At 40.1% G+C, this 27,267-nt stretch overlaps 1 protein-coding gene across 2 annotated transcripts; it reads right to left on the bottom strand.

Annotated features, from left to right (window-relative positions):
- Window positions 1-6,772: 6,772 nt before the first annotated feature.
- NMI (N-myc and STAT interactor) lies at window positions 6,773-26,563 on the bottom strand. Of its 2 annotated transcripts, none has more exons than XM_033231539.1 (8): window positions 26,242-26,563; window positions 19,872-19,958; window positions 18,661-18,756; window positions 15,504-15,666; window positions 12,435-12,541; window positions 12,161-12,347; window positions 7,998-8,104; window positions 6,773-7,183 (listed from the first exon to the last, which is right to left on the bottom strand). In XM_033231539.1, the coding sequence occupies exons 2-8, from the start codon at window positions 19,950-19,952 to the stop codon at window positions 7,001-7,003; spliced, it is 924 nt and encodes a 307-aa protein (XP_033087430.1). In that variant the 5' UTR covers window positions 19,953-19,958; window positions 26,242-26,563; the 3' UTR covers window positions 6,773-7,000. The 2 variants fall into 2 exon arrangements, with proteins under 2 accessions (XP_033087430.1, XP_033087431.1); XM_033231540.1 differs by having other exon boundaries at window positions 12,161-12,353; window positions 12,441-12,541.
- Window positions 26,564-27,267: the final 704 nt, after the last annotated feature.

The raw sequence follows: 27,267 nt of genomic DNA, 5'->3' as shown, positions 1-27,267 counted from the left end.
AGTGGCCAGATCTCAGCTCACTGCAAGCTCCGCCTCCCGGGTTCATGCCATTCTCCTGCCTCAGCCTCCCGAGTAGCTGGGACTACAGGCGCCGCCACCTCGCCCGGCTAGTTTTTTAATTTTTAGTAGAGACGGGGTTTCACCGTGTTAGCCAGGATGGTCTCGATCTCCTGACCTCGTGATCCGCCCGTCTCGGCCTCCCAAAGTGCTGGGATTACAGGCTTGAGCCACCGAGCCCGGCCCAGAAGGATCTTTTTAAAATGTGAATCAGATTCGACTTCTGTTTAAATACTTCATTGTTTTCATTGCTTTCACCTGAACCACAATGACCTTAATCCTTTTTTTCTGGCCAGATCTCCTACCACTGCCGTGACCCTCTGCTGCAGTCACAACAAGCTGTCAGCCTGGGAGTTTTGCCTGACCTGTGTACTGTGTCCCTGCCTCAATAGCTCCGCCCTGATCTTCACTTGACTGGCTCCTGCTGTCACTTGGGTCTTAGCTACAATAATGTTGGAGGGCGAAAGATTGAGGGTCATGATCAACTCAGTATACCACTGGAGGCTGTATGAGTAAACAGCAAACTGTTCTCATAAATGCATAATGTTGGCAAACTGACAAACTGAGTATGCTACCCAGAAGGAATGCTGAGGGCAGTCACGCCCCCTCAGTCTTTCAGCTTCCAACACAATAACCTCTCTTCAGAAAGACTAGCTCTCATCACCCAGTCTATCTTCCTTGTTAATCATTATTCCATCACCCCGTTATACCATCTTAATAGCCCTGGCCCCTTTCTGAAAATATCTTTATATGTTTGCTCACATTGAATGTCTTTCTTGCTTTCCCTAACTCATAACTGAAGTCTCCATTCTCTTCCAGAAAATGATGAGAGGTCTAGGATTAGAGTTGGGAATTCAGGTCAACCTGTCTGTGCCATCGAACATGACCTAGAGTAACCTTTAATCATATATGTGCCAAACTATTCCAACACCCTTGAAGAAAGAGGACTCCAAATGTGGCAAAATTATTTTAGCAGCATATTACTAACTAAAACTGCATCAAAGAAAATCTTTTAACATCTTTTTTTTTTTTTTTTTTTGAGACGGAGTCTCGCTCTGTCGCCCAGGCTGGAGTGCAGCGGCTGGATCTTGGCTCACTGCAAGCTCCGCCTCCCGGGTTCACACCATTCTCCTGCCTCAGCCTCCCCAGTAGCTGGGACTACAGGCGCCCACCACCTCGCCCGGCTAGTTTTTTTTGTATTTTTTAGTAGAGACGGGGTTTCACCGGGTTAGCCAGGATGGTCTGGATCACCTGACCTCGTGATCTGCCCGTCTTGACCTCCCAAAGTGCTGGGATTACAGGCTTGAGCCACCACGCCCAGCCAAACACCTTTTAACATCTTATAGCCCTAATTATAAGGCCTCTTGCCTCACTGTACTTTTCTGTCTTGAAGCTTTAATAAAATCAAGTTGGAGGGCCGGACGCGGTGGCTCATGCCTGTAATCCCAGCACTTTGGAAGGCCGAGGTGGACAGATAACGAGGTCAAGAGATCGAGACCATCCTGGCTAACATGGTGAAACCTCATCTCTACTAAAAATACAAAAAAATTAGCCGGGCGAGTTGGCACACCCCTGTAGTCCCAGCTATTCAGGAGGCTGAGGCAGAAGAATCACTTGAACCCGGGAGGTAGAGGTTGCAGTGAGCCGAGATTGTGCCACTGCAACCAGCCTGGGCAACAGAGCAAGACTCTGTCTCGAAATAAATAAATAAATAAAATCAACATTTTCCTGAACATTTTTCATTTGTGATACCAAAAAACTAAAGCAAAACCCATTACAGCATGTTTCACCTGTATGTTGGTAATTACTTATTTTCATAAAACCCTGGGATGTGTTATGAAAATTTCCAAAAATAGAATAAAGAAAACATGTTTAGGTAAGTTGGATTCAGTGCTGAAATGGAGCAATGAGATAGTCCTTGGTTACACTGTTAGTGAAAGTACAAACCAATGCCTACCTTTCTAGTAAGCAATTCTGGCATCACTTAACAAGATCCTTAAAAGAGTTTTTCATCCTTCTGCCTTTCAACCTAGTAATTATCACCTTGAAGTAAGGTCAGAACTGCAGAAAATGACTTATGTACCAAGACATATAAGGACTTATGTACATCAGAATATTTATAAGTGTGAAGAAATTAGAAACAACCTCATTCCCAACAATAAGGAAGTAACAAATAGCATAGGAGATACGGGTATATTTACAGCATTAAATGTGATGTGGTTAGGGAGAAAAAAAAAGAATGGAAAGGAGAACACAAAAATATTCACCATTATCTCTGAAGTTGTACTTTTGGTGATTCTTACTATCTCCATTATACTATGTGTATTTTTCAAGATTGAGCATCTTTTCTGTTTTAATACCAAGCAGGTATCATTAATGCTATTCTCCATACAGTTTTGGCTTTCTGCCTTCCAACCATATGGTAAGAATGAACATCCAGGGTCCTTTATGGTTGGGTAGGTCCATATGCTTAGTTCTGAGTTGTGAGTGGAAGTGACAAGTATCATTTCTGGGCCAAAAATTTAATTACCAGTTAAAGACCCTGCAAAGCTCTTTTCTTCCTCTGGCATGACATCTAGCAATAGTAAAGATGGTGGCTGCCGTGAGCTCGGGTCCTTAAGTGTTTACCATGAGCAGAGCTCTTTTTGTTGAACCATCAATGACCATGTAGCTTGAGGAAGGAATAAATGTGTGTTGTTTTAAGTCTTTGAAATGTAAAAAGATTTAACATTTTAAAATTTTAAATTTTAAACATTTTCACATCAGCATCACATAGCCTGTTCTGATTGATACAGAAATTGGTATTCTGAAGTAGAGTACTACCATGGCCAAGAGAAAAACACACAATCCAAACACTACTTGAAATACATGGCTTTGGCTTAGAGGCCAAGTGGCAGATAATAAGAGAATAGGCATCAGAGATTAGAAGGAGGTGACCCACATTATGTAGTATAAAAGTACTTTGTAAAACTGTCATGTGATAGCTTGGAAAGCAGATAATGTACCTAATTAGCTTGTGGTTTGGGGAGTTTTTTTTTTTTTAAGTATGGGAAGCAGAAAGTTACTAGCATTTGTCTGTTATCATTGAGTGCATTTAACAAAGTAATACAAGAAAGAAATGACTTTAGACAAGAACTGACCAGTTTGAAAGCAGGAATGAAAGGGAATAGAGAAAATCCAGAAATGTGAACTTCCAGCTTATGGGGTTGGAAGAAACAGTTCTCATTCCCAAATAATAAACGATAAAACCAAGAAGCCTGTTGAATAACAAAGACTGATTAGAACTCCGGTTTATGGCGGGGATCAAATCAAGGTGTAAATCTCTAAATAGATTAAGATCTCTCAGAGTGAAAACACCAATTAAGGTTGTGGAATACAGTAAACCCTTTCAATTGGACAAAATAGCTCAAGGAAATGAAAGCAAAAGTGTGGCCTGATAGACCCAAAGTATTTGTAATTAAATGAGGAGAATGAAAGAAGCATGAGGCTAAGAAAGCAGAGAATAGTAGCAACTCTAAAAAGTAAGTCTGGAAAAGAACTGTGGATGTGTAAGCTTGCCAGAATAAAATAGACAAGATGCCTATTGAGTTTTCCATTTTACCGGCTAAATAACCACCACTCCAGACTAAAGAGAACATGACTATTCAAAACTTTAATAATTTTGGTCACAAACATTGATCATAGGAAGTGCACTAGGGAAGCTTTTCAGATTCCAAGAAGAGATTTCAAATGCCCATTCTAGGTATGGTCAAGAAGAATAATGGAAAAAGAAGAATGTTCAACTGGGAAGCGGAGGTTCCATTGAGCTGAGATCACATCACTGCACTCCAGCCTGGGTGACAGAGTGAGCATCCATGTCAAAAAAAAAAAAGAATGTTCAAGAGCCATAATGACAATGAGCAGGAGAATTCTTAGAGAGTGGAATCAGGACCTAATCCAAATTCCACACCCTTGGAGTATGGAGCACACATCTACTGAATGGGATTTCAGAATTGCTTTGGCCCAGTGACTGCTGTGTGTCTCCCATTCTTTCCCCTTCCAAGTGTAAGAGTTTATTGCAATTATCTTATTCCAGTTCCACTACTCTATATTGGATGCGTGGGGGTCTCTGCATAAAGAGGAGTAACATTCAGACATGATGTAGAGCACTTAGGATTCATGCACTTTGAATTTAATATCACGATTGGATGGAACTTTTTGTTTTTTGTTTTGCTCCCTTAAGGATGAGATGACTTTGAGTGTATTTTGTGTGAGAAGAGGAATGAACTAAATATTGGTGGTAAGACAGGTAGGACAGGTAGGATATGCTGGTTATCATTCTGGCTCAGAGATATCTGGTTCTCCTAACTTTTGAAAAGACAGAATTTCCTAGTCATCAAATATATATTTAGATTTAAAAGAGAGATATATAAGCATATATATATTTACATTTTAAATAGAGATAGGGTCTCACTGTGTTGCCCAGGCTGGTCTCAAACTCCTGGCCTCAAGTGATCCTCCTATTTTGCCCTCCCAAAGTGCTGGGATTACATGGATGAGCCACCGTGCCCAGCCCAAGTCCCTCCTATTTGAATAGGGCCATGTGACTATTTCTGACCAATGAGATGTGAGAAGAAATGACAAGAAGCACTTCTGGTCATAGCATTTAATTGCTAATACAAGACGTTCCAGATTTCATATTTCCTCCCTCTCCTCCACCCTCCCTGATTCTCATCTCAAAATGGAGTCTCTAAGTGATGAGGATAAACAGAGTCCCCCTGCCAACCTGTGCTGGATAGTCAGCACGGGTAAGAATTGTTTAGGCCTATGAGGTTTGGCAGGTTGTTTGTTATGATGGCATTACCTAGCCCGTCCTGCCTGATAAATCAACAAACAGCAAGAGGAACTTCTAATTCCACATACATATCTATCTGACTTATCGTATTGGCAATGTCTGGAGTTAGCTCATCTTGGACATGCATGTGAAGGCCCCTTTCTTAATGTTCAATATATTAAATAGTCAGTATGTACTTTTGGTAAGTTTTCACAGACAGCTGTCCTTCTGTAAAATCTCTAAAACTCTAGGAATAAGCAGGAGAGCCAATACTTGTTTTCTGACATCCAGCCAGACTGCTCTTGGGTGAGGGGGAAAAGAATCCAAAGGACAAGTATCATTTTCTAAGCTAGAAATATTTATCAAAAAACACATATGAAAATTTAGAATTGAATTATCAATTTTACTGCCTGAAGTGAACCCCCCAAAAAACAAAAGTGACTATTTCAACTTTGTCCTAAATAAATATTAACATAAAATTCTTCCTGATAGGCAATCTGCCACAGACTATCAACAATGTCTTCTGTGCCTGTGAAACTGGCACAATGGAAATTAAAAAGGTACTTTAAAGTTTTCTTCTTACTATTTTTGAGAGCTTTAAATAGTCATTCTATTTTAAAAGAATAATAGACACGAGGGATTTGTTTAAATGGTAAACATGAAGATTTATCATCAATTGTAGTTTTTAGGCACCATCTCTCATTCCTTAAAGAACGGTGAAAATCAGTACTCCTGAGAATAATATAACTTTAAAAACTAAAAATGAAATATCAGGAGCAAAACTCGAGCTTTTCCTTTTGTTTGTTTTAGATGCCAGGCAGCATTCAACAGGTTTAGAAACTTTTCTAAAAGCCTTTCATTTCTGCCTGCGTTTTAATATGAATTTAATTCTGCTGCCAGCTCTTCATGAAACCTACCATGTCAGAATAGAAGTTGTCCAAAGGTTCTTTTTTCTCGAGACAGAGTCTCGCTGCAACACTCAGGCTGGAGTGTAATGGCGCCATCTCAGCTCACTGCAACCTCCGCCTCCCAGGTTCAAGCAATTCTGCCTCAGCCTCCCAAGTAGCTGGGATTACAGGCGCCCACCACCATGTCCGGCTAATTTTTGTATTTTTAGTAGAGACGGGGTTTCACCATGTTGGCCAGGCTGGTTTCAAACTCCTGACCTTAAATGATCCACCCACCTCAGCCTCCCAAAGTGCTGGTGGCGTGAGCCACCACATCCGGCCTAAAGGTTCTTTACCAAAAAGACTTTTACCTTCTCTGAATAGGAATCTTTAATTTTATCATTGAAGTTTCTGCAAGTTAAAAACAGTGAGATGCTAGTAAACTGGGTCTCTTTCCAACTAAACCTTAAGCCCTTGGAGGGCAGGTACTGTGTTTTTTACCTCCAGGCATTCCCCAGCATGGAGCATGATGAGTGATGAGTCACTAACTTTGTATTTACCTCTCTCTCCATGCCAAGGTTTTCAAACTCTCATACCAACTGTTTCCATTGTAAGTGCAAAAGAAAGAAAAAGCTAGTCCTTTACGAGCTCTATTTGGAGAGGGGATGGCTTGGAAGGAATCAAGGGACACTTGGCACTTGCATGAACAAAAATTCAAGAAAAAGACCATGCTCAGCTCTGAGAACCTTTAGAGTTGTGGAGTGAAATGCTACACACAGTGGGAAATCGTTGCTCTTGAAGTCCTTCGAATCTTCAGTTGAGTTTACAAGAATCACAAACTGCTGAATGTAACTGCCTTTGTTTTGGAAATGTTAAGAGTTAAGTCTGCATATTAGCGGGCATGGGGCCACAACTGAATTGGCCCACAAGACCATAACAGGATAAGCCAGCACTGGCAGGGGACATCTGAATCACTTAAGGTTGATTTCAGCAGACATGGCACCAATACACATAATCTATAAACAAATCCTTTTATTACAGTGCATTTATTGTAGTTGAAAACATGCAGCACCATTTGAAACAAGGAAGATTCAGAAACACAGAAATAAGTTTTTTGTATCTAAAAATAAATGGATGATAAAAATTAAAGTTTTCATTTTTTTAAGGAAAAGCATATTTATTTTTGTCAAACATTTTCAGTAATCTGAGTTAAAAAGCTATAGTTTTCAGGATTCTGTTAAGTCTATTCTTCAAAGTATGCTATGTGAGGTTCACCTAGAGAACACTTGACCACATCTACTTCTCCACCTCCATTCTTTGCCCGTTGAAAGTGAATGTTAATTAAATCCTCCACAGTTTCTTCATCCATTTCAATGCCTTCCATTCCTGTCAGAAGCACTGTCCTCTTAGATGTTCCTGAAAATATCTAAGTAGGAAAAACAATGATAAATAGAAAGATTTCTGAGAGCTCTGAATTACAAAACTTTACATTCATAATCTGCTTAATATTTTTTACTTTATCTTAGAAGAGACAAGAAATCTTAGGAAGATTTTCCAAGCAAGAGAATATCCAAGTCAGATCTGAGTTTTAGAAAGAGAACTCTGATGGCATTATGGAACATAGAGGAAAGGGGGGAAGCTCTGGGGACAGTTTTAGAAAAAGAACTCTGGTGGCATTATGGAACATAGAGGAAAGGAGGGATGCTCTAGGAACAGAAAGACCAGGTAAAGAGGTAGTCAGAAGCGGAGCTGGCAAGATTTAGTGACCAAATGAATGTTGGAGGTGAAGCAAACTGAAGAGTTAAGTGAGTTCTAGCTTTTAAGTCGGTGGACTAGGTAGATGGTGGTACCATTGGATACCTGAGGAGGAAGAGGAAAAGGCAGCAGGTCTGGGGTAAAGATAATGAGTTCAGAGAAAGTAGGCAGGAATTCTTTCTCATGCTCACTGACAGTAGACACATGAGAGAAATGCATTTATGTCTCCATGTACAAAAATAAAAATTGTGCCATTATCTGAGTAATTCCAGTTTTAAAAATTGTATACTAAAGTACAGTTTTGAATTAAAACATTCCTTCAAAAGATAAACTCATTTTGCACTAAGCAAAAATGACGTAAAGAAACTATTTGGCTATCCCTCTTTGATAAGATTCATATAATAACAGACTTACAACAACTTTATTTTTTGTGGGGTGGGTTTGGGCAGTAAGTTCTCAAAATGAGAGAAAAGAGATGACTTTACCTGATACTTTCTCAAGTGTATTTCTGTGTATGGAGAAACAGTAACTCTATGGCAGGTTTGATTTATATAAAGAGGATATTCTTTCTTTTTCAAAATCTTGTCAGCAACTAAAAGCAAAGCAAAACTCTTTTATATCATAAACATTTTTAACCAAAGTTAAAACTTCCTTCAAAAAGAACACTATTACAGTAAATACTGAGTTAAAAGATTAATTTTTAAGAAATTCTAAAGCCCACTTTGAAGACTTCACAGTACAGAATTTTGAAAACTACAAGACTAAACAATAATGAGGTTTAAAGGCTTCATTCCATCTTGAATTATTCACCGCAGTCAATCAATGCACAAAGGGTTGCAATGTCCTCAGACAGATCTACTTTGAGCTACAAAAAATACAATAGTTTTTTGCAGAAAGTAACCCACTCATCTAACAAGACTGGAATGTTTCCCAGTTTCTCAAAAGCTATAAGTGAAAACTATGATTAGAATACTATAAAAAAATATTTTTTTCAATATATTCAATAAACTTAAGTAATGATGTTAACCAAAGCAGGGAGGGGACTGAATGTCATCTAGAAAAGCTGAAAGGAAATAAAAATTCATCAGTTTTCTACAACACAAAGAATAGTCTATTTTTAGCAGTATTTTTGTTTTCTAGAGGGATGAAAGGATGTGTATCAAGACTGTAACGTTTAACAGAAACAGTTCTTAGGAATATCCAACCATCTTTTTTATGACTCTTCTCACTCATCTACCTTGAATCAATCAGCAATACGGTACAATGATTAAGAGTGTAGGCCTTCATTGGCGAGGATATGGAGAAATTGCAACTCTGAGGCATTGCTGGTAGAAATGTAAAATGGTACAGCCACTGTGGAAAACAGTATGACAGTTCCCCAAAATATTAAAATAGAACATGATATGATCCAGCAATTCAACTTCAGGGTATATACCCGAAATAACTGAAAGCAGGGACTTGGGCAGATGCTTCCTCATTAATGCGCAGAGCAGTAATTTTTTTTTTTTTTTTGAGACGGGGTCTCGCTCTGTCGCCCAGGCTGGAGTGCAGTGGCACGATCTCGGGCTCACTGCAAGCTCCGCCTCCCGGGTTTACCCCATTCTCCTGCCTCAGCCTCCGGAGTAGCTGGGACTACAGGCGCCCGCCATCTCGCCCGACTAGTTTTTTGTATTTTTTAGTAGAAACGGGGTTTCACCGTGTAGACCAGGATGGTCTTGATCTCCCGACCTCGTGATCCACCCGTCTCGGCCTCCCAAAGTGCTGGGATTACAGGCTTGAGCCACCGCGCCCGGCCGCTCAGAGCAGTATTTTTCACAATAGGCAAAAGGTGGAAGTAACACAAGTGTCCACCAACAGATGAATAGATAAACAAAATGGATATATAAAATACACACACACACACACACACACACACACACACGGAGAATATTATTCAGCCTTTAAAAAGGATGAAATTCTGATACCTACCACAACATGGATGGCCCCTGATAACATTATGCTAACCAAAATAAGACAGACATGAGAAGGACAAATATTGTATAATTCCACTTGAGTGAGGTACCTAGAATAGGCAAATTCATAGCAACAGAAAGTAGAATGGTGGTTACCAGGGGCTGGAAGAAGAGGTAATGGAGAATTATTGTTAAATGGGTACAGAGTTTCAGTTTGGGGTGATTAAAAAGTTCTAGAGATGGATAGCGGTGATGGCTGTACAACACTGTGAATGTACTTAGTACCTTTGAATTGTACATTTAAAAATTGTTAAAATGGTAAATTTTATGTTATATATATTTTATCACAGTTAAAAAAAAAAAAAACAGTACAGGTTCTGACTCAAATAGTCCAGCTTCAGTCCTAGCTCTGCTACTTATGAGCTATGTGGCCTTGGATATGTTGCTTGACTTCTTAAAGCCTCAGTTTCCTTTTCTGTAAAATAAGCATAATTACAGTATCTACCCTGTAGATTATTGTGATGAGTCAGTAAGACACAGTTTATGAAGTATCTGGAATATTTATCTCCAGAATACCTTCATATCCTTCAGTAGTTACCTATAGGATCACCTATAACCTGCAGAAGTATTCTTCCCTGTCTGGCTAGATGTAACCTCTAGGAGAGCATCCCCAGATGGACACAGGTTCCATAGCTAGTACTATCTCTCACAGTAGAGTTATAAATTGAATTCTAGTTTATTTTATTTTATTTTATTTGGTTTTTTTTGAGACCGAGTCTCGCTCTGTCACCCAGGCTGGAGTGCAGTGATGCACTCTCGGCTCCCTGCAACCTCCGCCCCTCAGGTTCAAGCAATTCTCCTGCCTCAGCCTCCCAAGTAGTTGGGACTATAGGGGTGGGACAGCAAATCTGCTAATTTTTGTATTTTTAGTGGAGACGGGGTCTAACGATGTTGGCCAGACTGGTCTTGAACTCCTGGCCTCAAGGGATCCACCCGCCTCAGCCTCCCAAAGTGCTGGGATTACAGGCGTGAGCCACTGTGCCTGGCCAGATTTTTTAAAATCCAAGATACAGACAAACTAACAGCAAACAGGCTAAATGAATATAGGAATTTAGCAAATTAAAATCTGGATGCTTGACTACGGAAATTTCCACCAAGTTACTGTTAATTTTCAAGACAACATATTATGGTAGCCCTCAAGACCCCTTCCTTTTGTAGCTCTCCCTAACACATCCCACCAGGATGTCCTAAACATCATCCAAAAGCTCAGGTCAAAAATGCACATTGGGCAGGGAGCGGTGGTTCACGTTTGTAATCTTAGCACTTTGGGAAGCCAAGGCGGGTGTATGACTTGAAGTCAGGAGTTCGAGACCAGCCTGGGCAACATGGTGAAACCCTGTCTCTACCAAAAATACAAAAATTAATCAGGCATGGTGACATGCACTTGTAATTCCAGCTACTCGGGAGGCTGAGGTGGCAGAATTGCTTGAACCAGGGAAGCAGATGTTGCAGTGAGCTCCGATAGTACCACTGCACCCTAGCCTGGGCAACAGAGCAAGACGCTGTCTCACAAAAAAAAAAAAAAAAAAAAGCATATTGATATTGTTTTAATGTGTCCAAAGAAAGACCTGGAAAGACACCGAAATAACCATAACGAACTAAATAGTAGGAGAAAGAGAAGTTTGAGGAAATGTCTCTCCTTTTTTTTTTTTTGAGATGGAGTCTCACTCTGTCACCCAAGCTGGAGTGCAATGGTGCAATCTCGGCTCACTGCAACCTCCACCTCCTGGGTTCAAGCTATTCTCCTGCCTCAACCCCCCGAGTAGCTGAGATTACAGGCGAGCGCCACCACACTGGCTAATTTTTTTGTATTTTTAGTAGAGACGGGGTTTCACCATGTTAGTCAGGCTGGTCTCGAACTCCTGACCTCATGATCTGCCTGCCTCGGCCTCCCAAAGTGCTGGGATTACAGGCATGAGCCACTGGGCCCGGCTGAAATGTCTCATTTTTACTAAATGTGTGTTCTGTATTATTTCACCCTCCTTAAAAAAGCATGTATTACTTTGTCATGAAAAAATCTAATCCATCAATTTTTTTTTTAATTTTGTTTTTTGAAATAGTGTCTCACTCTGTCTCCCAGGCTGTAATGCAGTGGTGCAATCACAGGTCACTGCAGCCTCGACCTCCTGGGCTCAAGTAATCCTCCTTCTTCAGCCTCCTGAGTAGCTGGGACCACAGGCATGCACCACTATGCCTGGCTATCTTGGCTCACTGCAACCTCCACCTCCCAGGTTCAAGCGATTCTCCCTGCCTCAGCCTCCTGAGTAGCTGGAATTACTGGCACCCACCACCATGCACAGCTCATTTTTGTATTTTTAGTAGAGATGGGGTTTCGCCATGTTGGACAAGCTGGTCTCAAATTCCTGACATCAAGTGATCTGCCTGCCTCGGCCTCCCAAAGTGCTGGGATTACAGGGTGAGCCACCGCACCCTGCCTATCTGCAGCAATATTATTGTTCCTAGCACTGTCCCTGGAAATAATTTCCTACACTCTACTATTTTATAAGGTTTTTTAAATCCCCAATTATCATGCTAATACATTCCAAATAAAAGAAGTAGAATAGGAATACTTTCAGAAACAACAGAACATGACTGAAATGGCAGAGCATCTGTTAACCTTCTACACCCATGAGTACCTCCAGTCTCCACGAACGTGATGACCGCACTCCCAGACTGTCTGTCATAGTCCACGTGGTCCACCTCTCCACCTCCATTTCGGGACTTACAAAAGCTCAGCTCTAGTTTGTCTCTCATCTGATCTTCAGGCAGTGTGTCAGGAATTTCAGTAACATTGATTTTCATTTTAGAAATTTCTACATAAACCTGGAAAATGATTTGATGTTCAGAAATATGGATAAGAGAAGTGCCTATGATGAAGAGAAATCCAAAAAATTTTAATCATCCTGTTACCTGGAATCTGATTCCTGAGTTTAATGGGACTGGCTTGGCCGTAACCTCCAGATTTACATCTTTTATCCGCACCTGATGTTTACTCATGCTTACCACATTTTGGGCAACTGAAAAATAATTCAGGAAGGAAGTATTAATTACCAATATTTTAATAATTGTTATGCTTTTGGTTTAAGAACAAATTATCCTGAATATTTTTACTTTTCTTTAATATTAAAGGGTCTAATTTTAAAAATTTGGCAGGGGGTGGTTCCAAGTGATAATAGTCTTGCCACCAAAATAGAATATATATTTTGGGGGGTCAGGGGGAAGGAAGACTGGATCTCACTCTGTCACTGAGGCTAGAATACAGTGGTGTGATCATAGCCCACTGTAACTTCAAACTCCTGGGCTCAAGAGATCCTCCCACCTCAGCTTCCAGAATAGCTAGGATTACAGGTGCATGCCACCACGCCTAGCTAATTTCTTAATCTTTTTGTAGAGACGAGGTCTCGCTTTGTTGCCCAGGCTGCCCTGGAACTCTTGGACTCAAGTGATCCTCCCACAGCAGACTCCCAAAGTACTGAGATTACAGGCATGAGTCACTGCTCTTGGTTCCAAAGTAGAATATATTAATGTCAAAGTACATCAGCAAAATCACAATGTAGAAGTTCTCAGGTTCTAGATTCATCTCATAAGATGAATCTTTTCTCTTATCTCTTAAGAGATAAGCCTAACAATCTTCCAGAATTCATATATTACTTCAGCCCAGCCACATACCCTTCCTTCTACTGTTAACCATTACCAGAGGATTCTTCTAGTACATTAATGCACAGCCAGAAATTCTCCCATGTTCAGTAAGCTGGGAAAATGTTCATGGCTAAGTGTCATTTGTACAATTAGTCTTGATTTTACTTAACCTTATCATTTGTTACTCCTTCATATGTTACAAGCACTAGAGCAATATATATTCATTTTCTCTGTCTCCTCAAAGATTACATGTTAAAGACTACATAGGCTGGAATATCAAAGAGTGAGTCTTTTTTTCTGTCATACTTAATGATGAATTTCACTTTTGCAAAAATACTCTTGAAATCATTCTTTAAAAAGTTGATAGTCCTGCTATATTGATCACAAAGCCGTCAAGTCTAATTTACCTATGCAAATGGGAGCAGTTTAGTAAAATGCTAAAAGTCACTAGCACTCCAAAAAGCAACTCTATGTCGATTAAAAATGTGAGTGGGCATTTATTTTTAATTGTGTGGCATGAGTTTATAACACTTCACTTGTTGATATTTGGGGCTGCTATTCCAATGTATCATGAAAATAAGTGACATTCACTCTCTGTCTTATAAAATCTCATATGTGTTTATGACAACCAGACCAGATGGCACCACATCACAGCTGGAGGAAGAGAAAAAAAGGGCTAGAAGGCAGGGCCTTGGCCCTGTGGGAATTCAACTCAATGTACCAAAATATGACTCTATAACTTGGATGATGGTTTTTTGTTATTTTGTGTTTTTGTGTTTTTTTGCTAATGACAACAGACAGTAACAGAAAATATCGATGAGTAATACTCAGATGATCCTCTTTCCCTCCCACTCCTCCGCAAACCCCAACATCTGGTGATCTGATGCAGCTGAGAGGGACCTCTTCTGTTTCAACTTTTGTGACTCTGACAATCAAGAGCCAACTCCTAGTTAATTGTGTTTCAAACCTATTGCTGTCCCAGGAGATCAGGAGCTCAGAGCCTCGTCAAGGGTAGAAGCAATGATGTAGGTGCTTCTTTAGAGAATTCCATTTCCAACATTCCCAGGAAATTGCTGTGCAGAAACCCTGCCTCCCAAATCCTCATTTATGTCTATCTTTTAGTTATATCCCGTTTACCAGGGACAGTCACCAATATGAGTCCTGGACTCCTCTTCTAGCTGTAGCAGTAGCCCCAGGGTGAAGGAAAACACACCAGCGATGTATGTCTTCTACATGCAGACACTGACCTGCTGGACATTTATTTTCAGGCTACAGTGGTGCACCAGTTGTCAGGAAACATGGGTTATAGACTGTCAGAAAATGAGCACTGGAAGGGCTGGGAACACCATCTGGTCCCTCATCACATAACTTAATAAAAGAACAAAGGCCTGGGCTGGTGGCCTACCGAGAGAAATATTGGCCCAGTGGAAGTACACGGACTCTCAGGGTTTGGCTCTCAGTTCTGCAATTAACTGTATAGACTTTAAGCAAGTTACTTATCTTCTTTAAGTTTCTGTTTCCTTATCTGAAAAATTCCTAACATGTAGCCATAATAACAACTACCATTCATTAAGTTTGCATAAAGTGTCCAACATTGTGCGAAGTATTTTATCAACATTTCTCATTTAATACTCAAAGCAGCCTCATGAAGTAGGAACTACCATGAAGCACCTGTATAAAACGCTGAGGTTTATAAAGAACCCATCCCAAATCATGCTTCCAGGAAGGGACAAGCCTGGCACTCAAAGCCAGATCCTCCCCATTCAGGAACCCCCAGCTCTGACTAGGGGCCCTCACCATGGCAGACTTAACAAACATCAGGTCTCATCCCAAATCTCTAACTCCCAGGCTCTTCCCATTCGTCGGCTATGTGCCCTTAGGTAAATCACTTAAACATCCTCAGAATCTGTTTTCTGGGCTCTGCATGTCTATATTTAAAGTACACAATAATAGCTATCCTATCCTCCTACATTTATGGCATTGTGTGAGTATAAAATGTGATAATGTTTCTGAGAACTGTACAAGCTCTACTACCTTGATATATTACTATCATTATTTGGAGGTAGCATGTGGAGTAGAAAGAGGCTGGTATTGGACATCATCATAACACCTGGATTTAAGTCCCACAGTCATGGCTTTCCGAATAAGAGATCATATTCAAAGCACTTGTCTCAGAGTCAGTTTTCTCATCTGTAAAATGGGAATAATCATACCTGCCTCAGAATGTCACTATGAGGATAAGAAATAATATAAGCAAAGTAATATTAGCGAAGTAATAGCTAAATGTCTATGAAAGTGCTTTCCAAATAACATCGTCATATTTTTTAACATTAGTCATACCTTCTTCTTTTTCAAAGGTGATAAGTGCTTGTCCCTTTTGTAGCTCATAAGGAACTTTCGAGCTCACTTGAAATGAACAGGAGATATTTGACAACTGGCTGTCATTCTCAGGAGTTTCAACTGATAAGAATTTCATCTTTGTTTCAGGAATATCCTCTTTAATCTAATCCAAATGAAATTGTTTGATTAAAATCAAGACAAGAAATAACTTAAGTTCTTCCAATGATAATGTAATTTGGTCAACTAATAATTTTAGAACCTTAAGAATATTGAGTATGGTCTTACTTAACCTCTTTAGTAATTGCTTTTTCCCATGTAAGTACTCAGTAAAGTAATCAAATGCTGATCTTTTAATATCATTTCACAGATGAAATTAAAAATACATAATCCTCTCACTTTTTTCTAATCAGTGTTTAAACTGTCAATATTATATAGTGTTCAATTCTAAAGCCTACATCATTCATATGAATAAGGAATTTTTAAACAAGTGTCAATAACAGACTATCTCAAAAGGAAATCATTAGATAGCATGTTTAATTTTGCTGCAAAGTATGAAATATAGTGTTGGGTATAATATGGTATTTCAAATCCAGATAATTTCATCCAAAAAGAAAGACTCCAGAAGTAGATAATTTTATTTATTTATTTATTTATTTATTTATTTAGAGACAAAGTCTCACTCTGTTGCCAGGCTGGAGTACAGTGGTGTGATCTCCGCTCACTGCAACCTCCACCTCCCAGGTTCAAGCAATTTTCCTGCCTCAGTCTCCCAAGTAGCTGGAACTACAGGCATGCGCTACCATACCCAGCTAATTTTCGTATTTTGTATTTTCAGTAAAGACAGGGTTTCACCATGTTGGCCAGAATGGTCTCAATCTCTTCACCTCATGATCCACCTGCCTTGGCCTCCCAAAGTGCTGGGATTACAGGCGTGAGCCACCACACCTGGCCCAGAATTAGATGATGTTAAAGTTATCAAATTTACAAATTCCACCTTCCCCAACACCTGCCCATCAACTTTTTAACCATTACCACAACTTAGGTTCATAAAAAATGAGAAGGGACAGTATCAACAAAAATTGTAAGCTGAGGCTGGGCAGGTGGCTCACACTCGTAATCCCAGCACTTTGGGAGGCCGAAGCAGGCAGATCACCTGAGGTCAGGAGTTGGAGACCAGCCTGGCCAACATGGTAAAACCCGTCTCTACTAAAAATACAAAAGTTAGCTGGACGTGGTGGCAACCGCCTGTAATCCCGGCTATTCAGGAGGCTGAGGCAGGAGAATCGCTTGAACCAGGGAGGTAGATGTTGTAGTGAACTGAGATCGCACCATTGCAGTCCAGCCTGAGCAACAAGAACAAAACTCTGTCTCAAAAAAACAAACAAAACAACAAAAAAAAATTGCAACCTGAAAGATAAAGGTAGGTGGTTATACTTAGCCGCTTAGAATTATTGGGATTAACAGATTTGTATAACCACACATAAATGCACAAATGAGCTATGTGCTTGCATTTCTACTTCCCATGGTTATTTTACATGCTGAAAATGACACAGAGATGAGAAATATTCAGTGAGTAATTCGATTTAATCTTACATTTATTCTTTGCCTATACACATAACTCCAGTGGAACTTCTGATTACGGTAAGGCTGACATCAAAACAATCTACAATGTCTGAGAAAAGGCAGACTGTTACCCAATAATGCAGAAATACCCAGTGTATGCTGAGGAGCCAAGGCCTTTCTGAAATTAGAGTGAGAAAGCTTGATTCTATGTCTGACCACACTGTGAGAGAGCAAATTCACTTCAGCTCTCTGATCATGGGTTTGGTCCTCTGCAAAGTGGGTCGACTAAGGCTGGCTGGTTTCTAAAGGCTCTCTGGGTTGTAAGACTGCATGATTCTAGCTCCAGTCTGAGAAGTAACCAGAATCTTAACAGAGTCTTCTGCAAAGTCACCCATCTTAAAAACACAGAAAACCTCACTTCCTGATATTCAATATCCTATCTCCCACTTCAGAAACAAAAAGTGTCAATGTTTTAATTTTTTTTTTTTTTTTAGGCGGAGTCTCACTCTGTCGCCCAGGCTGGAGCACAGTGGCGCAATCTCAACTCACCGCAACCTCCGCCTCCCAGGTTCAAGCAATTCTCTGCCTCAGCCTCCCAAGTAGCTGGGATACAGGCACCTGCCACCATGCCCAGCTAATTTTTTTTTTTTTTTTTTTGTATTTTTGGTAGAGACAGGGTTTCGCCATCTTGGCCAGGCTGGTCTTGAACTCCTGACGCCATGATCCACCCGCCTCAGCCTCCCAAAGTGCTGGGATTACAGGTATGAGCCACCACGCCCAGCCTGTATGCTTTAATTTTTTAACAATCTGAGTTGTTAAGAAAAAAATGGGTGAAAATTATGTATAATTAAAATACATGAAAATTTAGGAGAGAATTTAAATAGTGAAGATTAATATATGTCCAATTTTTTAAACTGTGAAACTCATTTAAAGTAGCAAAGCACCTTGGATGAGAATAATAATAAAAGAACTCAGTGAGAAAAGTCAGAATTCGATCCAACAGTGATTTGCTAATGACCATCTTTTTTCAGTAAATTTTATTAATGTTTGCTTTTGTAAATTTATTAAAGTGTACCTAAATAATAGAAAAATGCATGTATCGTAAGTACAGCAAGATGAAATTTTACAAAGCTAACACATATGTGATTGGCACACAGATGACAGGCAAAACATGACAACACTCCAGAAACTCCCTTGGGTTCCCTTCTGGGTCTTACCTGCTTCCAAAAGTAACCACTGTTTTAACTTCGAACATCCTGCTTTTGCTTAATTAATTTAAAGGGAAGCATATGGTACGCCCTCATCTGTCTTTTTTGTGTTAACATTGTGTTTATGAAACTCATTTGTGTTGCTGCATGTCGTTATGATCTGTTCGTTCTCACTGCTGTGTAGTTTTCTATCATATGACTATACCCCGCTTCACTAACTCATTCTATTATGAAGGAATCATTGGGTTGTTTTCCATTTTGAACTATTACAAATGGTGGTGCCATGGATGATAAGGTTTTAAAAATGAATTTTATATAATTAAATGCTTTTTCCAAAAACCATGCGTCCATCAAAAATGTAGTGTATAAAATAATTAAGAGAGTACCTGGAATTCTCTGGTAGCCTCTTGTAACTCCGTTTCAAGCTTTTCAATCTCCTTCTTTAGTTGAGTATTTTCCTTTGTCATTTCATCAATTAGTCCCTTAAAAATACCAAACGGTACCAAAGAAAGTAAATAGCCCCAAACTCATTTTTCTGAATGAACTAAAGACTATAAATTTCTCTCATCCTGAGGAAAGACATTAGACAGTCTCAGAATATGACTATGTGCATAATGCATTTGTTGAATATATTACATCATCGCCTGTCTATTCTAACATTGCCAAGTAGTACTCCATTATATAAATCAGGAAACCACCTTTTACACTAGGCCAAAGTCATAGAAATTTGTATAGTAAGGCAAAGATTGAGATCAGATCTTCTGAATATTACTTCAGTGCTGCATCAACTCCTCTCTCAGCTATTTGTGACCACGATAAGACTTAAATTGCACTGTAATAGCGGACATATTCTGGGGCAGTTTGTTGGTGGTGGTGGTGGTGTTTTTTTGTTTTGTTTTTTTTTTTGAGACGGAGTCTTGCTCTTTCGCCCGGGCTGGAGTGCAGTCGCCGGATCTCAGCTCACTGCAAGCTCCGCCTCCCGGGTTTTACGCCATTTTCCTGCCTCAGCCTCCGGAGTAGCTGGGACTACAGGCGCCCGCCACCTCGCCCGGCTAGTTTTTTGTATTTTTAGTAGAGACGGGGTTTCACCGTGTTAGCCAGGATGGTCTCGATCTCCTGACCTCGTGATCCGCCCGTCTCGGCCTCCCAAAGTGCTGGGATTACAGGCTTGAGCCACCGCGCCCGGCCTGTGGTGTTTTTAATTATCTGTGATTCCTATAGTATCCCATAGTACACAGCTGCCTTAACAAGCCAGACATATGACCTTGGGGAAGTAGTTTAATCTACCTGGCCTCTGTTCCCTCTTGGGGTCTAATGAGATAATTGCTAACTATGCTCTTAACCTGTTGATGCAAATCCAAGAAATGAGGGTGTGAGTGAGAAAGCAGTTAGTGTTGTAAGCCTTATATGAGAAAGAATAAAAATACGACACTTCTTGTAAGACTTAAATAACATAATGGAAGTTAAAACATTTTTTAAAGCCTAACAACCTTCCAAATTCAAGGTAATGTTGGACAAAGACATACAAAACATGCCTTACTGCAAAACTAATAGATATAAATTAATTTTTAATAATACCCAGTAATTTCCTTTTTACCTTATTTTGTTCATCTTGTATAAATTCAAGTGGCCAATGCTCCTTAAGAACTTGTTGTGTGTTGTCTTTATCAGCTTCCATGATTCCCTAACATTATAAAAAATAAATATTGTAAGCATAGCATATATACACAAATTTCAGTCAAAGAAATAACAACTTTTACCCTTTTATGGAAGAAACATCTCTTTTCTTTGCTATATCTTTTTTCCTATCATCAAAGGCTTTATTCTCATATTGCTTGTATCCAAACAAAGTCTGTATTTCAATAACTCCTTTTTTTTTTTTTTTTGAGACAGAGTCTCACTCTGTCACTCAGGCTGGAAGGCAATAGCGCGATCTCGGCTCACTGCAATCTCTGCCTCCCAAGTTCAAGAGATTCTCCTGCCTCAGCCTCCCAAGTAGCTGGGATTACAGCTACCTGCCACCATGCCCGGCTAATTTTTGTATTTTTAGTAAAGATGGGGTTTCACCATGTTGGTCAGGCTGGTCCTGAACTCGTCTTCAAGTGATGCACCCCCGTCAGCCTCCCAAAGTGTTGGGATTACAGGTGTGAGCCACCGCGCCTGGCCACTATTTCAAATAACTTTCACATCTATAATATATAAAAAGATTCTAAAAATCCTTTGCTTTTCAACAAAATAATATACAGAAACTAATGAACATTAACGTTCCTTTGTAGTTCATATTCCAATCATAATATCATGCTCCATTTTAAAAGAATACTATTTTGGTTTTCCAACGTTTTTCAAAGGTTTTGATTAAAATATTTAATTCTCCTTATTGTTCTCCCCAAATATAAACAAAGTCAAAGTCAAGAGGCCTCCAACATATGCTTTCTCTACACAGGTGTTCTTACCTGGAGCTTTCACTAACTCTCCCGCTGGGTCCATAAACATGGATTGGGAAGAAATTACATGTTTATTTCTAATAACGTCTAATTGAAGTTTAGCATTCTCTTCAATTATGAATATGGTAACAAACTACAGTAGTATTCACAGCACCTGTGATAGTCACCAGTAGAAAGCATAGTTTCATAGAATATTGTTGCAGATATGCTAAAATAGTTTGTGTCTAATGTTGCTTCTACATTAGTTACTAACCTCAACACTAGGTCTTGTAATATATTGTAATACATTGATATATATCACTATATCAAACATTTGCTTTTAAAATATTCTGATAACCATATTTCAATACAATTGATTTCTGGCCAGGCGCAGTGGTTCACGACTGTAATCCCAGCACTTTGGGATGCCAAGGCGGGTGGATCACGAGGTCAAGAGTTTGAGACCAGCCTGACTAACATGGTGAAACCCCATCTCTACTAAAAATACAAAAAAGAATTAGCTGGGCGTGGTGGCAGGTGCCTATAATCCCAGCCATATTTCAATACAATTGATTTCCTTTGTAATTCTAAGTATTTTATTTTATGCATTTAATTTTTTTTTTTTTTTAGATAGGGTCTCACTTTGTTGCCCAGGCTGGAGTGCAGTAGGGCACGAACATGGCTCACTGCACCCTCAACATCCCAAGCTCAAGTGATCCTCCCACCTCAGCCCCCCAAGTAGTTGGGACTACAGGTGTGCGCCACCATGCCCAGCTAATTTTTATATTTTCTGTAGACATGGGTTTTCGCCAAGTTGCCTAGACTGGTCTCGAACTTCTGGGCTCAATCTGCCCTCCTTGGACTCCCAAAATGCTGGGATAAACCACCATGCCTGCCCCCACCAAATTTTTTTTTTTTTTTTTGAAGAAAGGCCCATAGGATTTGCCAAGCTGGCAAAGGAATCCATGGTACAAAAAAATTTAAGAACTCTTGCCTACATATGAATTTACTGAGATGAAAAACTCCGGGATCAAAAATGGGACAAAGGATATCATGATTCTATGTTTTTAGATACACATTAATAAACAGTCTGCAATATAATTTTCCAAGATTTCAAGTGGCTAAATTCTCAATATTCTTGAAAGAGAAATAAAAGACATCTATTCCTCCTTAAAAATAAAATAGAAGACTAGCAAATACTTAGCCATGTCTCAGTTTAGTTAGAGGAGTGTCAAAAAAAAAAAAAAGGAGAGTCGCATAACACCCAGATCTTGGTTTCTAATAATATTCTTCAATATAAGAAACCAGGGCTCATTGGAGCAATGGCTGATTCTGGGTCTGGGGCATAAAATATACAAAATAAGCCTGGAATATCTTGTAGAGCTAGAAAAGTAAAAAGCACTAAAACACATGCACAGACACATACAATATGATGGAAGTGTGTAAAAGGGACATGGGGAGCCAACTGAAAGAGCTCCAGTGGCCAAAGGTACATACACATAATTGATCAAGTAAGTAAATATATGGAGGATAATAGGAGCCAAGTTTTTCACCATTAAGAAGATAATTATAAATATGGAAAGGGAGAAAACGAGAATAAATATTGTTGATTAGAACTAGATTTCAATGTAATCCTACAGCTGTGGTTTCTGATTGATGAGATAGATAGATAGATAGATAGACAGACAGACAGACAGACAGACAGACAGACAGAAATGCCTGTGATTACCTGGGTGGGGTGGCGCATGCCTGTAATCCTAGCTACTTGGGAGGCTGAGGAAGGAGAATCGCTTGAACCCTGGAGCTGGAGGTTGCAGTGAGCTGAGATTGAGCCACGGCACTCCAGCCTGGGCAACAGAGTGAGTCTCCATCTCAGAAAAAAAAAAAAAAAAGAAATGCCTATGTGTGTATTTTGGTTATATACAAATATGTATATACCCTAGTTCTGTCTGTTGAGAAGGCCTGGGAGAGTAGATAGAACCACAATGAGCAATGAGCACACTCAGCTCAGACTTTGGTTTCTAATACTATTCTCCACTAAAAGGAACCAGGACTCTTTAGAGAAATGGTTGATCCCAAAACCAGGACGGAAAAACTGCAAGATGAGCCTGGGACATCTTATGATGCCAAAAAGCAAGGAGATGCTTAAAGAATGATGACGTGTCAGAAGGACACAGAATCCACCTTGAGATGGTTTTCAGTGGCCAAATCTGGGGATAAATTAAAGATTAAAATAGATAATGGTAGTGATGATTAAATCTGTTGATTAAAGTAAAAAACTGAGTCCAGATAAATTCGAAATGTTGGTGAAGAAAGGAATTTTTAGTCACCTTCAAAATAGTTCCCCACAAAATGTTTATTAATTTCAAAGAAGAAAAGAGTAACTTTATACTGGAGAAGTCTGGCAGACATCAACATAATGAGATAATCAAAGTAAATAATAGAATAAATCAAAATAACGTAACATAGTACAAGGTGCACTGAGAACACAATGTAACTTCGACGATAGTCCCGCCAAAGATGCATAATCTGAATCTAAGCATGAAGAAACATCAGACAAACTCAAACAACTGTCCTGTTCTCTTCAAAAGTTTCAAGTTCAAAGGACAAGGAAAGACTAAGAAACGTCCACACTGAAGGGGACTAAAGAGACATCACAACTAAATAGAAAGCATGATCCTCAACTGGATCCTTTTGCTATCATTGGGGCTCAGAAACTGATACCCTCAAGTATGGCACTTTGACATCCTGAACTGAAGATGGCTCAAGGTCTCTCTGACCTCCCTCTCCTCCTCTGTCTCTCCCAAAGCACAGCATGAAGGTGCACTAATGTTTTCTTATCTGCCTAATTGTGGAACCTGACAGAAAACAGAACAATTACCTGTAGTCCCTTCCCTGAGTTTTTTCTGAATTCATATCACAGAAAGAAGACTGAAGTCTGTCAACAAACCTGGACAGATACTTGTTACAACCACTGTCTGCTCTGCAAGCCCAACAGGCTTTGTACAAGGCCATTGTGTGTTCTTCGAGTCCCTTGAATTCCCTTAGAAATCATTTACTAACCCCCTATAATCATTCACGTTTCCCTATCTCCCTTTCCCCTAAAAAGTAGGGAATATCTGTACCCCATTGTGCAGTATAATCACTATGTGATTTTTTCCCCTGTGCACATTAATAAATGTGTATGCCATTTCTCCTATTTAATCTGCCTTTGCCCTTCAGAGAGCAAAGAGGAAGTTTTCCCTTGACCCCTACACTATTCAAGACATTATCAGGACAACTGGTGAAATTCACATTGGATCTGATTATTAAATTGTAGTAAGGTAGCACTCCACATTCCTGATTTTGATGACTGTATTGTGGTTACATCGGAGCACATCTTTTTTGTAGGAAATATATACTCAAGTATATAATGAAAGATGATAGGTCACCAGATTGGAAATTTATTCTTAAATAATTTAGGAAAAGGAAAAGTTGTTTTATTGTACTTGCAACTTTTCTGTAAGTTTGAGATGGTTTGAGACGATATATATACATATACACACACATATATATACACACATATATATACATATATATTTAAACCACATCTCTATCTCTATCTCTCACACATACACACACACACACACACACACACGCACACACAGCATACATATATATCGCTATTGTATCAACAACTGCAAAATCTTCCTAATGGTCAGCCATGGTCTGATGCATTCTAATTCCAACTCACTTTCCAGTCTTATTTAGTCAATTCCTCAACCCAGTTCCCTAACCACACTGAACACGTGGATAGTTCCTTTTCTTTCCTCTGTCCCTCAAACTGTCACATCCTTCCTCCTCTCCCAACCTTAATCTCCATCTAATGAAATCTTACTGTTCTTCAAGGTCCATTCCAAATTTTCCCCAAGTTCCCAAAGCCTTTTCTGATTCCCCTAAAGGATGTTACTCCCCCTCCTTTATCTCTTTTGCAGCACTTTAATTATGTGTGTACCTGTGTCATCTTCCATGACACGTCAGTAAAGATGTTGAGGGCTGGGACCATGTCTACTCCTCCCTGCAGACCTTCAGAGCACTTTCTCAGTATAAGCTAACACATTGAAAACACTCAATTTAGACAATTATGTGGGATCTTCAGTATTTGTTGGACTCAGGACATCACATGCATATGAAGTCCTCTTATTACATTTCAGAAGACAGAAACTGCAATGTTATTTAATTGCTTTTTATCTTTATTATTGTGACAATGCCAATCTTCCTAAGAGCCTGTAATAAAGGTTCTCAGCATAAATGGTCTACTATCTAACACCCCAAGAACCGTTTTGGCATCTTTACAGTCTGGATACTTTTGCTCTATGCATGAGTGGGATGTATGGTCATTCCTTTTATGCAATCATGTACTAGGCAAAACAATGGCTCCCTCCAAGATGTCCACATCCTAATCCCAAGAATCTGTGATTACGTTTGTTTACATTGCAAATGAGAATTAAGGCTGCAGATTGAATTAAGATTGCTAATCAGCTTGCTTTTAAATATGGAGAGCATCCTGGATTATCTGTGGGGGCCCACTGTAATCATGAAGATACTTAAAAGTGAAAGCGGAAGACAGAAGAGAGTCAAGAGTGCGATGTGAACCCAGAACTCTCAGAAGTGCAATGTTGCTGGCCCTGAAGATGGAGGAAGGGCTACTGAGCCAAATGAGGTAGGTGACCTCCAGAAGATGGAAAGGGGATTCACCCCAAGAGCTTCCAGAAAGGAAGGCAAGCCTGCCAACACTTTGATTTTAACCCAGTGAGACCTCAGCAGGGCTGCTACGGAATCCTAAGATAGTAAATTGTGTGTGTGAGGGTGTGTGTGTGTATGTGTGCGCGCGCGCGTTCCTATGTGTTTAAGCCACTAAATCCATGTAATTTGTTATGGCAGCGAATAAAAAAAGAAACTAATACAAATCACCATCACCGTATTTCCCTAAGTATAATCATATCACTGCGGTGCCAGGCCGTGTACAATCGAATCTTCCTATATGCATGCCTGGCAGCAAAAAGAAAGAAAGGCAAGAGAACGCCTGCCTGTTGTACAGACTGGAAACATACTATTCTCCTTAGGATGTCTCCTTCAAGAAAAACCTTGCCTATTCTGAAATGCCAGCCATGAATGCACAACACTGCCCCTGCTAAGAACCGTTTTCTTAAGGAATCCGCTTCCCGAAGAACTATATCTAGAGACACTCCGAGAAAACAGCGAGGAAACATAAATAACTTTCTGTTTTAATTTCCTGAATGAAGCAAAGCAAACAAGAGATAGGGCTCGAAGCCCTGATGGCCCAGAGACTGCACAGCCGGCCCAGGAGCAGGTACGCCCCCTCGAAGGCGGCGTGGCCTCTGCGACCTGCCTGCGGGCAGCTCCTGGGAGCGGGATCTCAACCCTGGCGCTGTCCCACTCCCGTCGGCGCTGAGGTCCCCCGCCTCCCTTTCCACCCCCCGCTCTCCAGCCCGGGACTGCCAGCGGCGGGAATGGCAGCCGGGAAAGGGACTCCCCACTCACCCGCGTCCGCCCGCCGAGCGCAGCTCCCCGAAGCCCAGCGCGCCTGCTCTTTCCGGAAAACAGCAGCGACCGGGACGCCGGAACCCCCTTAGGCACCGGGAGGGGAAGGGTCAGGCTGTCGAAACTGGCGCTGCCTCCTGCGGAAGCGCCTCGGGAGAGCTGGGAGTAGTCCTGAGGAGGTGGGCCTCGCAGTAACAGCTCGGGTCCCTGCGAAAGGAAAAAGTGAAAAAGAAAACTGCTTTAACGGCGATTTTTCTTTAGCACTTAACCGCTGCTCAAATACTGAATCTGGTGTCCCCAATGATGAGTCACTAACAGAAAAAAAAAGTTAGAACTAATTTCACTTTCGATTTTTAGAAAGGGGTGGTTTTGCGGAGAAAAGCAGAAGTATCCCTAAAGTTTCCGTACACAGTAATTTTAGGGAATGTTTTTTAACCAATTTTTGCATGTATTTTACAAGGCATGTAGGAAAAGTGGATAGAAACCAAATAAAGTCAAAGCAGGAATCGCTCTTCAGATTGTAACTCTTGTAATTTCTTAGTCATTGTAACACTAGTTTACAAATTTTTACAGCCAGCACAAGATCGGCGTTTCTGTGTCTTTTGTAACATCCTCCAGGCCGTGAAGTTGGGAAAGCTGTGGTGTTCCTGTTGGTTTCTATGACCCGTGTCCCTTGAAAGTTTTCTTATAATCTCGTTTCGTTGTGGAGCTTGTAAATAAATACTTCACTAGGTGTGAACTTTTCCTTTGAAAATTCAAACATCTGGTTTATTTCAAGAACTGCCCTGTCTCTTAATCCCACACAAGGAACCACCCCACAGCTGCCCCTGCTCATAAATACAGATGTGGGAAGAAAATGAATCAAAATTATTTCAAGGCATAAATTCTAGGTTATCATGCTTCCTGGTCACATATCATAACTGATATAATTGTCTAAAATAACAGATTAACAAAAGCGAATTTTCTTTATATCAAAAAGATGGGAACTAGTTTAAAGTGGTGACATTTCTTTTTCTTTTTTTTTTT

This window comes from Trachypithecus francoisi, unplaced genomic scaffold (genome assembly GCF_009764315.1).
Source record: "Trachypithecus francoisi isolate TF-2019V2 unplaced genomic scaffold, Tfra_2.0 Lachesis_group13, whole genome shotgun sequence".
In the NCBI taxonomy this organism is placed as follows: domain Eukaryota; kingdom Metazoa; phylum Chordata; class Mammalia; order Primates; family Cercopithecidae; genus Trachypithecus; species Trachypithecus francoisi.
Note: the sequence above shows the minus strand (reverse complement) of the source record. Positions and strands in the feature narration are given on the sequence as shown.

What these genes read in the sequence shown, in the direction of transcription:
- NMI (XM_033231539.1), bottom strand. Translation starts at nt 19,952, where the DNA reads ATGGAAGCTGATAAAGACAACACACAACAAGTTCTTAAGGAGCATTGG. An exon ending in AGGCTACCAGAGAATTCCAG is followed by an intron (nt 15,667 to 18,660) that starts GTACTCTCTTAA and finishes CATTTGGATTAG; the next exon opens with ATTAAAGAGGATATTCCTGA. An exon ending in TACACTTGAGAAAGTATCAG is followed by an intron (nt 7,184 to 7,997) that starts GTAAAGTCATCT and finishes TTTCCTACTTAG; the next exon opens with ATATTTTCAGGAACATCTAA.